The sequence below is a fragment of the Rhinolophus sinicus genome, chromosome 6 (assembly GCF_057876585.1).
Source record: "Rhinolophus sinicus isolate RSI-liver-muscle chromosome 6, RSI-T2T, whole genome shotgun sequence".
Classification (NCBI taxonomy): Eukaryota; Metazoa; Chordata; class Mammalia; order Chiroptera; family Rhinolophidae; genus Rhinolophus; species Rhinolophus sinicus.
Window position 1 is genome coordinate 47,557,621 of NC_142506.1, and position 12,562 is coordinate 47,570,182.

Consider the following 12,562-nt stretch of genomic DNA (forward strand, 5'->3'; position numbering starts at 1 on the left):
GGAACGGGTGTCGGGAAACCTGGGTACCACAGCGGCAGCTGTTACAGAACCAGCTACAGAAAATTCTGTGGCTGTTTGCTCCTTGCATCCTAAATGACCTGGTACCTAAAGGGTGCAGGGCACAACTGTGAAGGGGGCAAGTATGCGAGGATGGGAACAGTTCCCCCGCCTGAGTCAGCAAGGCCCAGGGTGGGGCCTCGGTTGGTCCCTACCATCTCTGTGACATCCCAGTGCAGAGATGCTGGGAAGCCAGGCTGCTCACGGCAGGGGACTCACCTGGGAGACCCAGAGCGCCCACACTCTCTCTGCTACCGAGTGGCCACCAGTTATTTGCACAGACCAGGAAGAGAAGAGAGTAAGAGGAAAGAGAGGGTGAGAAGGGTGACATGGAGAAGAGTGGGGTGAATGCTGAGGGAGACAGAGAAGGGGTGCAGAGGGGAGAAAAGGAGCTCGGGGTTCAAGCCAGTGGAGCTCTCAGGATTTAGGGCAGCAGAAAGCACCAGCAGGGTCCCCCAGCAATGCTCACCGATGCGCGGGACTCTGGTCCCCGGGGGCCCTTCTCAGGCTCAAACCCAAGCACACACTGCCCCCCAACTTACAGGGAGGCCTCATCCCGGGCCTGGTCCTGGTGCCCTCCAGCTCACGGCCGTCTCGGTCCACGCACCAGCAGTAGCCAGTGCTGCCGTGGCACTGGGTGGGCACATAGTACCCGTGTTCATCACACTCAGGGACAAACAGCCCTGGCGGCAGCGGTCGTTGTGAGTCTGCCATCCCTGCTGCCCCGAGGATGTGTTCTCGCTCAAGCTGGCAGCGGGTTTTCTCCACTTCTGTGAGAGAGACAAGCAAGGGGAGACTGTCAGCGGTGTGATTACTGGGGGGGGGGGGGCGGTCACTGCCACGACCCAACTCAGAACCGCGGAGCTGCCTGGTCATCACTGGGTTTTGATTAATTTTTAACAATTTAAAACATTATTTTACTTAAAGGATTTAATGGTCAAGAAGATTATATTTACTTTTTTTTTTTCTCTCCTAGGCAATGTTTTTTCAGTTTTTAAAGACTGAGGCAAAACTGATGTGACATAAAATTAATGCTTTTAAAGTGGACAATTCAGTGGCATTTAGCACAGTCACGATGCTGTGTGACCACCCTGTCTATCTACTTCCAGTACCTTTTTCTCACCTCAGAGCAAACCCCACACCTACTGAGCAGCAGCTCCCATTCCCCCAGCTTCCCCGCTCCTGGCAACTCCAAGTCTGCCTTCTGTGTCCATGGATTTACGTATTCTGGCATTTCACATAAATGGAGTCATACAACATGTGTGTGAGCTTTTGTGCCTGGCTGCTTTCACTCAGCGGAATGTTTTCAAGGGTAATTCAAGTTGGAGCCATAGTATCAGTACTTTGTTCCTTTTTATGGCTGAATAACATTCTGTAGGGCTGTACCATGTTTGTTTATCCATTCATGAGTTGATGGACAGCACTGAAATTTGCATTAAATTTAAAAATTGTTTTTAATTTTAAGTTTTTCTTAAATTTGTCATCATTCAAGCTTCTTGATTACCACATTGAATCAAGGCCCAAGATTCAAGAACTAAAGACACAGGGAAGGCACATGTGGTGTTTCTCTTTAATGATGCACTCATGTTTGGCATGAAACATGGCCTCTTAACTACGTAACTCAGATCCCAAAGCAGGAAATACTTCTGTATCTCTGGGGAATTGCTGATAACAAGCTATGGCCTGGAGTAAACAACCCCCCGATACGAGGCAGAGCTGTAGCTGGTTCCACGCTAGCGTCCAGCCACCACGAGGACCAGGCCAGCGGTGTCACCACCTCTGGCCACACCAAGCAGTGCCCAGACACCAGCAGGAATATCACAGACTGCCGAGAGTTACACTTAGCCAAACAGAACCACGTCGGTGCCTCTCTCTTCTACGGCTTTCCACGCACTGTTCATTGTGTGACCCCCCCCTCATTGGGTGAGGGGGGAGTTCAATCCTCCAAACTCAGCTCAGGCATTTCCTCCCTCAGGACCCTCCAGGCTGGGCAATGCTCCCAGAGCATGCTGGGCTCCTCCACCCTGTAGCTCTCGGGGCACAGACACTGCCTGTTCCTTGTCTGCCTCCCTGAGCAGATTCTAGCCTCTGAGGGCAGCGAGTGACTGCATCTCCTTCACCTGAACTCAGGAGGCACCTAGTGAGCGGGAATGGAGGATGCACGTGGAAAAGCTCCCAGGACCTGCCCTCAGGAGCTTGCGGTCTGGAGGGAAGGCAACAAATGAACAATTACAGTCCAGTGAGCGGGTGTCTTGACAGAGAGGGCCAGGATACCACAGTCACACAGCAGAGACCCTCTCTGTAGGGATCGGAGAGCAAAGGAGCACCTAAGTGCTAACTTTGACCTTCACTGGAAGATCATGGAAGGGCTCCACCTAGGAAGGGCTCCACCGACTTTTCCTATTACGGGACAGAGTCCGTATTTTTGGCTTTGTGGGACATGTGGTCTCTGCCACAACTACTCAACTCTGCAGCTGCAGCATGAAAGCAACCAAGTTTCATACATAAATGAACGAGTGTTCCAATAAAACTTTATTTATAAAAACAGACAGCGGGCCAGAATTGTCCTGTGGGGACTGTAGTTATCCACCCCTGCTCTAGGGCATCATATTTATGTTAGGGGGGAGTTTTACGTAAATATGCTAACTCATATATTAACATGTGTCAATATATTAGTGTGTTAATATTATATTGTAATAATAGAATATATAATACTAAGCTATGTAGTTCATAGAACTTTTTATCTGAAAATGGTTGTAATGCCCAGTTCCACCACTCCTGGCGTTATCTGGGTCTGTGCCCCCTCAGCTGCAGAACAGTGGTGGCAGCAGTAACTAACCTCACAGTAATACTTGGAGGAGCGAGTGGGATATGAGGAGACAAATATGTGCCGGTGAGACCTTAAGTTCTGCACTTATTTGTGACATTAAGTTCTGCACAGGCATCCACAGTGACATGCAGCGCATGTGTTGCCAATAAATGTTTGAAGTACTTTTTGTCTGTGTTGCTAGTTCTCCTGTTCATGTGCTGAACATGGTTGCTCCTTGGATTACCCGTGATTTCTGAGCATGTCAGTAAAGTGCTGTTGAACGTCTCAAAGGAACACTGGGGATGCTTTCTCTCTTGTCCCAAAGGCTGATATTAAAAACAAAACAAAACAAAAAACATATTTGATGTAGAAAGAGCCAAACAAAGAAAGAAATAAACCATCTGGTTGAGAATAAAAATGTTGGTTTTTGCTCCCTCTTAGACGTAAAACTTGTTTACTTCCTCAATATCTTACATTTGTACAGGGTTTTAGAGTTTCTACATAAGCTGTCTCCACTCACGTTTCACTGAATTCTCACAATAGTCCTATGCCAGGCAACTATACTTTGCACGCCAAAATTAGAGAACTGAAATGCAGATTGGTGATGGGGCTCCCCAAGCCCAGTAAGTGGCTCAGCTCGGCTGGAACCAGGGTCTTTGGGTTCCTACCCCGCCCCCTGCCCCTCTGCACCCACATGCCCAGCACCCAGGACGGCTCATGCACACTGAACATGTTACACCAATGGTGATATACGCACTTTAGTGTAACACACTCACCAAACTAATCCGTGGCCCACAGACTCATTTTCTTCCATCAATATTTGTATACAGTGTTGCCTTCCAACTAGCAAACAGCCTGGTGTCAACCAAATCACACTTTCAAGAAAGTAGATGTTGCTCCATCGTATGCAGCCAACAAAGCTTTACATTAACGTGATGTTTGGCCAACATACAAAATCTCAAGTGCTCTAGAATTTACAGTGGAACTTTTAAGTGCTGGATCTTGAACTTATACAAAGAAATGAAAAACCTCAATTGTGACTCAGGAAGCAGAATTTCAAGTGTGTTTATGAAAAGCTGTAACATCATTGGGTTTCCTGGAATGGCTTCTCAGCCTGGCCCTCCGGCAATGGGGGTGGCTTGTGGGAGCCCCAGGCCCCATGGGAACTTTTCCAGTAAGGGCCTGGGGGTGGGTGGGGTGGGGCCAGTAAAGACACACTTCCTGGCCTTGTTTCTGGTTGATAAAATGGTAACTCTTGCAAGGTTCTTTTTACTCATCTAGTTTTACCTGCTCAGGAGAGAAGCATTCAAGACCCTGATACCTATCTGGGGAACAGCAGGAAGGCTAGGGGGAGTTTTTTCAAGGTTGGGGACAAAGGAGAGGAAAATAAAATAGAGGGAGAACACAGAAAAAAAAACACATTTTGAATCTCTTGATTTGCATCCCATTCCCTTGCCTGATTACATTTCTTTGGGTTAATTTAACCAAATAACCTTCATAGCCTCTAATCTGCTCATGAGGAAGGTGCCGTTGGTTTAGCCTCTTCCTGCACAGCCCGCTCCCCCTAGGTGCCGGCTGCTCAGAGTGGCACTTCCATGAACTCACACTGCCGAGGAGCCAACATGGGAGTGGTGAACAATGCCTGGGCTCTGCTGGGTCTGAGACTTTCTGGCTCGTGGCCTCATCTCATCAGCTGCTAGATGGACACTTATTAGTCCAAGACTGCCAAATTTCCAAGAATGGGAATTTACCAGTAGAGGAGATAATGTCAGTCGGATGTGGTCTTTATCCTTATGTTTCTAGGTCTCTACTAAGAACCCCCCACCACCACCTCCAATAATGATGATGATGATAAAGGTATCTCTACTTATGAACTTTCTCCAAGTCTCTTCCCAACACTGACCCCCCAATCCTGACATGACAGGTGAGGAAGGAGAGTGCCCAGAGCGGGGGAAATGAACTAGCAACTAGAAAAGTGGGGAAGGGGAGGGAAAGCAGAAAGTCACGAAACTACAGGAAGAGAAAATGCTCCTCCAGTCTGCGTGCCATCTCATCTTGTGTGAAATGCCACTTTGGGTTTTCTTTGTCCCTGCCTTCTGGGGCCCCTAACTGCATCCGTCCTCTCCTGACAACCTGCTAGTCATAGGCTTTAAAAATCACTGTATTTGTGATTATTTCTCATACCAGAAACCCCATGGCCCCTTGAATCATGAATGCATTTGTGCTCTAAGTGTTTGCTGAAACCTGCTGTGAGCAGGTGCCCTGGCAGCAGCAAGGTCAGAGCTGGTAGCAGAGCCCTGGGAGTTCCCAGGCCACATTCAGCGTGGGCAGTGTGAGTGGCTGGCAGGGTCTGAACAGAAAGCAGAGAGGAGGACACTTAACCCGCTTCTACCAAGGGCTCATGTGACCCCAAGGTTGCTAAATCTGCTGTGTCCCTCACGGGCACAGCTTTGTAGTTGAGCCCAGTGGCTGGGGGTAGCACTGACAGACTTAGGGCTGGAGGTTTTCAGGCTGTGAGTGGAGGAAGGATGAGATGCTGAGAAGTTCAGGGTATTGATGATGAGGCTTGACACATGCTCCCTGGGGTTCAGGCGACAGGACTTGGAGAAAAAGATGGGATGGAGGAGCTGCCAGGCTCAGAAAGGACGACACTGCTTTGAAAACAAGGCTGGGAGAGCTGCAAGGCGGGGAATAGTCGGTGGGGCCACGGGCCTCACAACCATAGTTCTCAAGCCTCAGGAGCCTGGTTTCAGGGATACTCCACAGCCCAACCTCCCCATGGCTGCCTAGTGGTTTCACGTCATTATCCAACCCCGTCTCCTGTTCAAATACTACCCATCCTGCAAGGCCGAGTACAAATCCTACTTCTCACACTTCCCTAGCTCTCCAGGATCTTTCACCTGGGTGTCTGCTCCCAGTCACACCTACAGGTTCACTAGGAGTTTCCAGAGTTCCCCTTGCCTGCCCAGTTATAGGATGAACTCCTCCAAAACACAGACCTTACTGTCTACGCACTGAGCACAGGGGCAGGTACATAACAGATGTTTAGGAAACACAAGGATCCTGGCTGTGCTACCAGTCAGCCGGTGCCTGGGACAAGGTAGGTAGTCTCCCTAAACCCTCACCCACTGGGTGAGGCTGATGGTGGCACCAGCAACACACACCAGCCAGTAATGGAGAAAACCAAGACATGTGGCATCCTGGTCAGCAAGTGGAGAAAGTGTTTCGGGAGGGAAAGCGAGATCAACTATACCAAGTGCTGCCAAAAGAGGTGAGGGATGAGATCTGAGCAAGTGAGAGTCACTGGGGACACTATAGGCATAGCTCGGGGTGGGTGTTGGGGGCAAAGCGGGACTGCTGCGGTTTGAGAGGCAACGGGAGACTCTGGGAAGAAGGTAACAGCCTAGATTTAGAATCTAACTATAGACAGAGTAACGATAGCAAAACCCCAAATCCAAGGACAACATGTACAATGAAATGAGGTGACAAGCTAGTCCTATGAACCCCAATCACAAGCCGGTGAGGATACACCAGCAGCCATGAGGCCCACCTGGAATCAGTGTCTATGTGGATGAAGGAGGGAAGCAATAGGACATCTGACAGTTCTGGGAACAGAACCCCAGAGTTAACAGCCCTGAGATAGAAAGCACAGCAGAGCCAAGCTGACAACAGCTGCTGAGGCTGGCAGATTTTCCTACTCCACCTGGGATGCCAAAGTCTCAAGGGACTGGAAGATGGAGCCCCTAGGAATTCTCAACACTGATCTGGCCGGCAGGGCCTCACACTGGGAGAAAGTGCTGGAAAACTCAGCAGGATGGAGACGATAGAGACAAGGAAAGAGAAGGTCCAGCTCAAGTAGAGGAGAACAGAGCCAGGGAATCTGAAATTGAAGTCGAAATATTTTTTAAAACTTCACCAAAAGAACAGAAGAGGAAGCTCTGCGTAGTTAGAAAAGTGATCTGAACCAAGCTTCTTTCTGAAAGTTCAGGAAATCAACTTCACATGAAAACAAGCAACAGTAAAGTATGGAGGTCAAATCCAAAACAAAGTTACAATAAGAAAAAGGATAATAAGGAGGAGAATAACAACCCCAGGACAATGAAAGCGTGCCAGAAATACATGCGAATAGAATAGATCCACACTGCAACCTCCTGTTTCAAAATAAGCAAAAAGACAGTAAGAAAATGATATAAGACCTGAAAGAACAAAATGAATCAGAATTTGAAAAACTCAGAAATGGGGCAACAAAATTCAGGAAAGAAGTTGAAATAAAAGAAAAAAATCATTTCAGAAATGAAGACCAAAGTAGAAGGAATGAAAAAGTGAATAAACGTAAGAGATTATGCTTTAAGAGAAACAGAAGGTGGGAATAGGAAAATGTTTAAAGCCAAAAAGAAATGAGACAAAACAGATTTCAGAGAAGGGGACAAATAGTGGAGACAGGCAAACAAGATTCAATACGTAAAATGGGAGCCTCCAAAGAAATAAAGCAAGGAAAAAGAACAAATACTAAAACTGTAGTTCAAAAAAATTTCCTGAAATTAAAAAAAGATTTGAAGTGACAAATTGAAAAAGCACAGAGTGTAACTAAGAATACTGATCCAGACCAACCGATGTCAAGTGATATTCTAGCAAAACTATCGAACTTTTGCAAGGAACTATGGAAAAGAAAGAAAAAAATCCTTTGGGCATCTAGGTCAAAAGGGGAAAATTATCTTCAGATTGTCATTTGTATTTTTGACAGCCATGCTTTATGTCAGAAAAAATTTGAGCTAGTCAACGAAATAAAATAAACCAAGGAATATTGTTTCCATGAGCCCTTCCTGAGGAACATTCTAGAGAACAAGCTTCTGACAACAAATGAACTAGAGAGACATTGACATAAGGGCAGGTAACAAGCAATACTTATATAGTTTCTTGTTGAACTAAGACTAAATGAGGGTTGAAAGGGAGAAAATACAGTATGTGATGGTCACATGTTCAGACAATGTAGATATAATGGAGAGGATGTGGAGAGCACATGAAAAAAATTCTTAATTGTTCTCAGACATGATATGGGTGGTGGTAGTATTAGTATTCTGATTCTCAGACCATTGTGTGTGTATGTTGGATAAAGTAAATAAGGAATTATGGTCTATTCAAAGTCTTGTCATCCACTATGTCCTTGAGAACCAGGATACTCAGTATGAAAGGAAGGAGCTATGGATATAATCGAAAAGAGGTTAAGAAAAAAATCCTGTAGTCCTGAGTTTGAATTGGAAATATTAACCTGAGCTCATTAGGCATTCCTACGTCAGTCTGAGCATCTCAAGGACTCAGACTATGGTCCTGCAATACCATTTCCCACTGAAAGAAACAAGGGCTTCATGGAGAAATGGCTGGTTCTAGTTCTGAGGCAGGAAATACACAAGAACCTAAAACATCTTATCATACCAGAGAGCAAGGAAGCTATTGAAGGCTACTAGGATTGTGTCAAAAGAACCAGAGGCCAACTGGAAGAGGTTCCCACGGGCCAAAGATGGGACTCTGGGCTACAATGAGTGCACTAATTACAACCAATTGATAACCATGAGTATATAATGATATTAAAAACTAAAAATGAATTAGTCACCTTCAGTGGCTGATAAGGAATCAATCTGTTATCTTCACAACTAGTGAATATGAGAAAGACCCAAGCATTAATACTGTTTTTCCTTTATGAAATGTACCAACTGGGCAACCAAAGAGTAGATGAGGGGAAGCATTTCTTTATAAATACTCTAACTAATGAAAAAAAAATGACAATAGAATTAGACTATCACCATTTGCTGCCCAGTAGAAATTAATGGACATTAAAGAACATCAATTACAACAAATAAAAGAGAAAGAAATGACAACTCAACTAGACTCTCACAATTTGCCACTCTCTAGAAATTAACAGATCTGGGCCATAATCATAAATGGCTCCTCACATCACAAAGAGTGAGACAAGCAGACTTTATGTGCTTACCAGTGCACTGCATTGGACCATGCCACACATCTTTACAGAGAAAGATAACTAGTTCAGAAAGTCGGGCTACAAGGAATGATGTGCTTCTGATGTAAGGTAATACCACCACCTACTGTCTTGCCAAAAGGATTGAACCTGAGTCTGATCAAGTCTCTGGACCCAGCTGCCAGTTTGCGGACAGCACAGAACAGGAGGGCATGTTGAACTACACCATGAGTGCACAATCACAAAATCCACACTGTGGGAAATTACAGCTCAAAGTCTTGGGTTCTTCAATACACAAACTGCAAGGAAAAGAAAGAGCTGAAAGAGGGAACTATAGATAGAAAAATGAGCAACACTAAAACTATAGTGTCTAGGAATGCACATGTATGATAAAACTATAAATGCAAGTTAGCAATTATTGTGAAAGTCAAGTGGGTGGTTACTTTTGGGGAGAGGGAAGAGGCTCTGACTGGGACAGAGCTCCTGGAGGAGCTCCTGGGGTGTGGGTGAAGTTCTACTGCTTGACCTGGGTGGCAGTTACAAGGGAGTCACATTGGAATGACTCCCTAAGCTACACATTTGTTCTATATGACTTTTCGTATCTGTTTTATTTGACAATTAAAAGGTCGGGAAAAAAGAGACAATGGGAGAAGAGGAAGCGGAAGCAACAATTCAAGACCACCCTTATGAGGAACTGAACTTTAAAGGAGAAGGAAACGGGATGGCAATGAGACAGGGGTGTAGGATCAAGGGAAACCTTCACTTTTGTTTGTCTTTCAAGTGAGAAATATCACAGCTTCACTGTAGGCTGAGTGGATGTATCTAGTAAAGACGGAAAGGATGACCATCCAGGATGGGGAGCGAACCACAGAAATGCCAATTCCAGACAAACAGCAATCTGGCACATTAAATGAATGTTGACTGGAAATTTATAAGTTGTAATTTTATTTGTATTTAATTTGTAAATGTGTTTTGCTTTTATAGTTACAAAAGAAGTTGGACCCTAGATTTATCCATAGTAAAAATAATCTAAGCCAACACTGGAGGCCTTAAGAGTTTTTCTTTTAAAAAGGATCTTACTCAATTTGGAGAAAAATTTCTATAACAATTCTTTTCCATAAAGAGTTCAAGAAATCCTTTTGTAAACTAGAAATTATTCAGGCCTTATGTTCCTTATTTGTAAAACAAAGGGGATGAATTACAGAGGCTCTAGAGCCCCTTCCAGCTCTAACTGGGAAATTCAAGTTTTCTAACAGTGGATTTACTTGAAACAAAGTGCAAACTGTAACGCAAACAACAGACACATAACGAAAAGTGTGCATGCAATTGTTCCTCAGTTTTCTCTCCTTTAAGTTGTACTATCCTAAATGTTTTTGTCATTCCTTATAGCCTGACTTTCTGAACTAGTTATCTTTCTCTATAAAGATGTGTGGTGTGGTCCAATGCAGTGTACTGGTAAGTGTGACTGGTGCCAAGTGTAAAGATTGGTGATCAAACATCCACAGGCTTGGTATTTGCCCTTAAAGACCAGGCTTTCTATCTCTAGCTCAGGGCTCTTTAAACTCCTCTTTGGTCCTCTACTAAGCTCCCGCCATGTACCAAATTCTAGCCAGTTACATTCTCCCAGACACCAACCAGGCAAAGTCAGTGGTGGTTGTAGCCCACCTCCAAGATGGCCCCCAATCTCCTACCTCCTGGTGTTCCCACACTTATATAGTTTCCTTTCACACTGTTAGAGGGTTGGCCTGTGACTAATAGTATCAGCAGAAGTGACAGCATTGTCACTTCCAAGATTAGATTACAAAAGATTGTGGCTTCCGTCTTGGGTTCTTTCTCGTCACCTGTTCTAGAGAGAGCCACTGGATATTGGGGACATAAAAATAAAATGTAGATGCACCTGGTCCTCAGGGTGTTCACAGGCTAGCAAAGGAGACAGACACTGAAATAGTTTTTAATTGCTTTCCATTTACCTCTTATTGAAACATTTATAGTGGCATAAATACAGAGGGTGCCAAAAAATGTACACACATTTTAAGAAAGGAAAAACTGTATTAAAATTGTAATATTCAATATATACTGATAAAGAAAGATGAATACAAGTCATGTGTATACATTTTTTTTGGCACCCCTGGTATATCTGGCCAACAACAGCAGTAATTAATCATAATAACATGACTGGCTAAATCCGGTCTGAGGTATCAATTACATGGTTAATCTCATGACTGGATCACGTGTGGTTAGGACCCCATCCAGGCTGAGGTCCATCTGAGAGACCTGGGTCTGAGTCTTAGTTCTAGCCCTTACTACCTGTAGGACCTTGATTGTGCCTTTATTTTTTAAGTTTCAGCATAAGTGGAGAGAGTAATAGTACTTACTTTTAAAAGAGGATTATGAACAGTACTTGAAATAATATAATTAAAGCACTGAGCATATGGTAGGTTCTACACAAATGGCAGCCAATTATATGTATTCATTATCAGCATTTGAGTGGCTCCTGAATTCTTGGTATTGACCTTGGGCTATCACTATCGTTATGATCTAACAAGATGCCACTCAGGTCAGCTGGCAACTTTAGAAGCTGCACAGTCCACGTATCACAGGTACTACGGACAATTCTGTGGAGGCCCCAGTCTGCACTTCCTCCACCTGGTGGCCCTTCACCCCTCCTTCCTACCTCCAGCCTACCTCTGTTGCCCATGACTCTTACAAACCTGGAATAATTAATTTTATGTGTCCACTTGACTGGGTCACAAGGTACCCAGATATCTGGTCAAACATTATTTGGAGTGTTTTGGATGAGATTAATCTTTAACTCCATAGACTGGTACAGCAGACTGCCCTCCCTAATAAGGGTGAACCTCATCCAATCAGATGAGTGGAAAGCCAGAATAGAACAAAAAGCTTGACCTTTCCCTGAGTAAGAGAAAATCCTTCGTTCCTGATGGCCCATAAACTGAGACATGGGCTTTTTCCTGCCTTCAGACTCAAATGAAAACATTGGCCTTTCCTGGGTCTCAAGTCTGCCAGCGTTCAGACTGCAACTACACCATCAGCTTTCCTGGGTCTCCAACTTACTAACTGCACATCTTGGGACTTCCCAGCCTCTATAATTGTGTGACCAATTTCTTATAATAAGTATATACATATACACACACACATCTTATTAATTCTGTTTCTCTGGAGAATGGAACCCACAGTCCCATTATTACCCTGCACTGCTTACTCACATTACCAGGATGACCAGGCTGCCAGTACAGTTATGGTCCATGTGTGGCATCCCCTAGAGTTGTGCAGTGCACAACCTGCCCGGCTGTATGTTGCAGCTGTTCTCTGATCTCCCACCTCAACAACCCTCAGCACTCTCCATGGAGCTTCACACTTCCCCACCTCACCTTCCCTCCCAAGGCTATGTACTCAGTACTCAGATATGGCACTGGCCTACCAACTCCAAATGTCCTGACACCTTACCTCCAGGCATACAGCGGAAACCATCTCCCTGGTAACCAGGTTTGCACTGGCACGTGAAGGATCCAGGAGTGTTGTAGCAGACGGCATCGGGGTGGCATCGGCTTGTCTGGCATTCATCCACATCTGCAAAACAGCACCCAGACCCAGGGACAATGAGATTTCTTTTGGAATCCATAGTTTACACAATAATTTAAACCACTGGCTCAACTCTATGGGACCTTGTTTCTGACCTGTTAACAATGATTTAGAAGTCA

At 45.0% G+C, this 12,562-nt stretch overlaps 1 protein-coding gene across 1 annotated transcript in view; it reads right to left on the bottom strand.

The window, feature by feature from the left end:
• The window catches only part of NID1 (nidogen 1), a 71,258-nt gene that overhangs the window by 13,837 nt on the left and 44,859 nt on the right, over positions 1-12,562 (bottom strand). Inside the window, exons 13-14 of the mRNA XM_019746976.3 lie at positions 12,309-12,431; positions 600-827 (exon numbers count right to left, since the gene is read on the bottom strand). Coding sequence (XP_019602535.3) covers positions 600-827; positions 12,309-12,431 — 351 coding nt within the window. The remainder of the gene's footprint in view (positions 1-599; positions 828-12,308; positions 12,432-12,562) is intronic.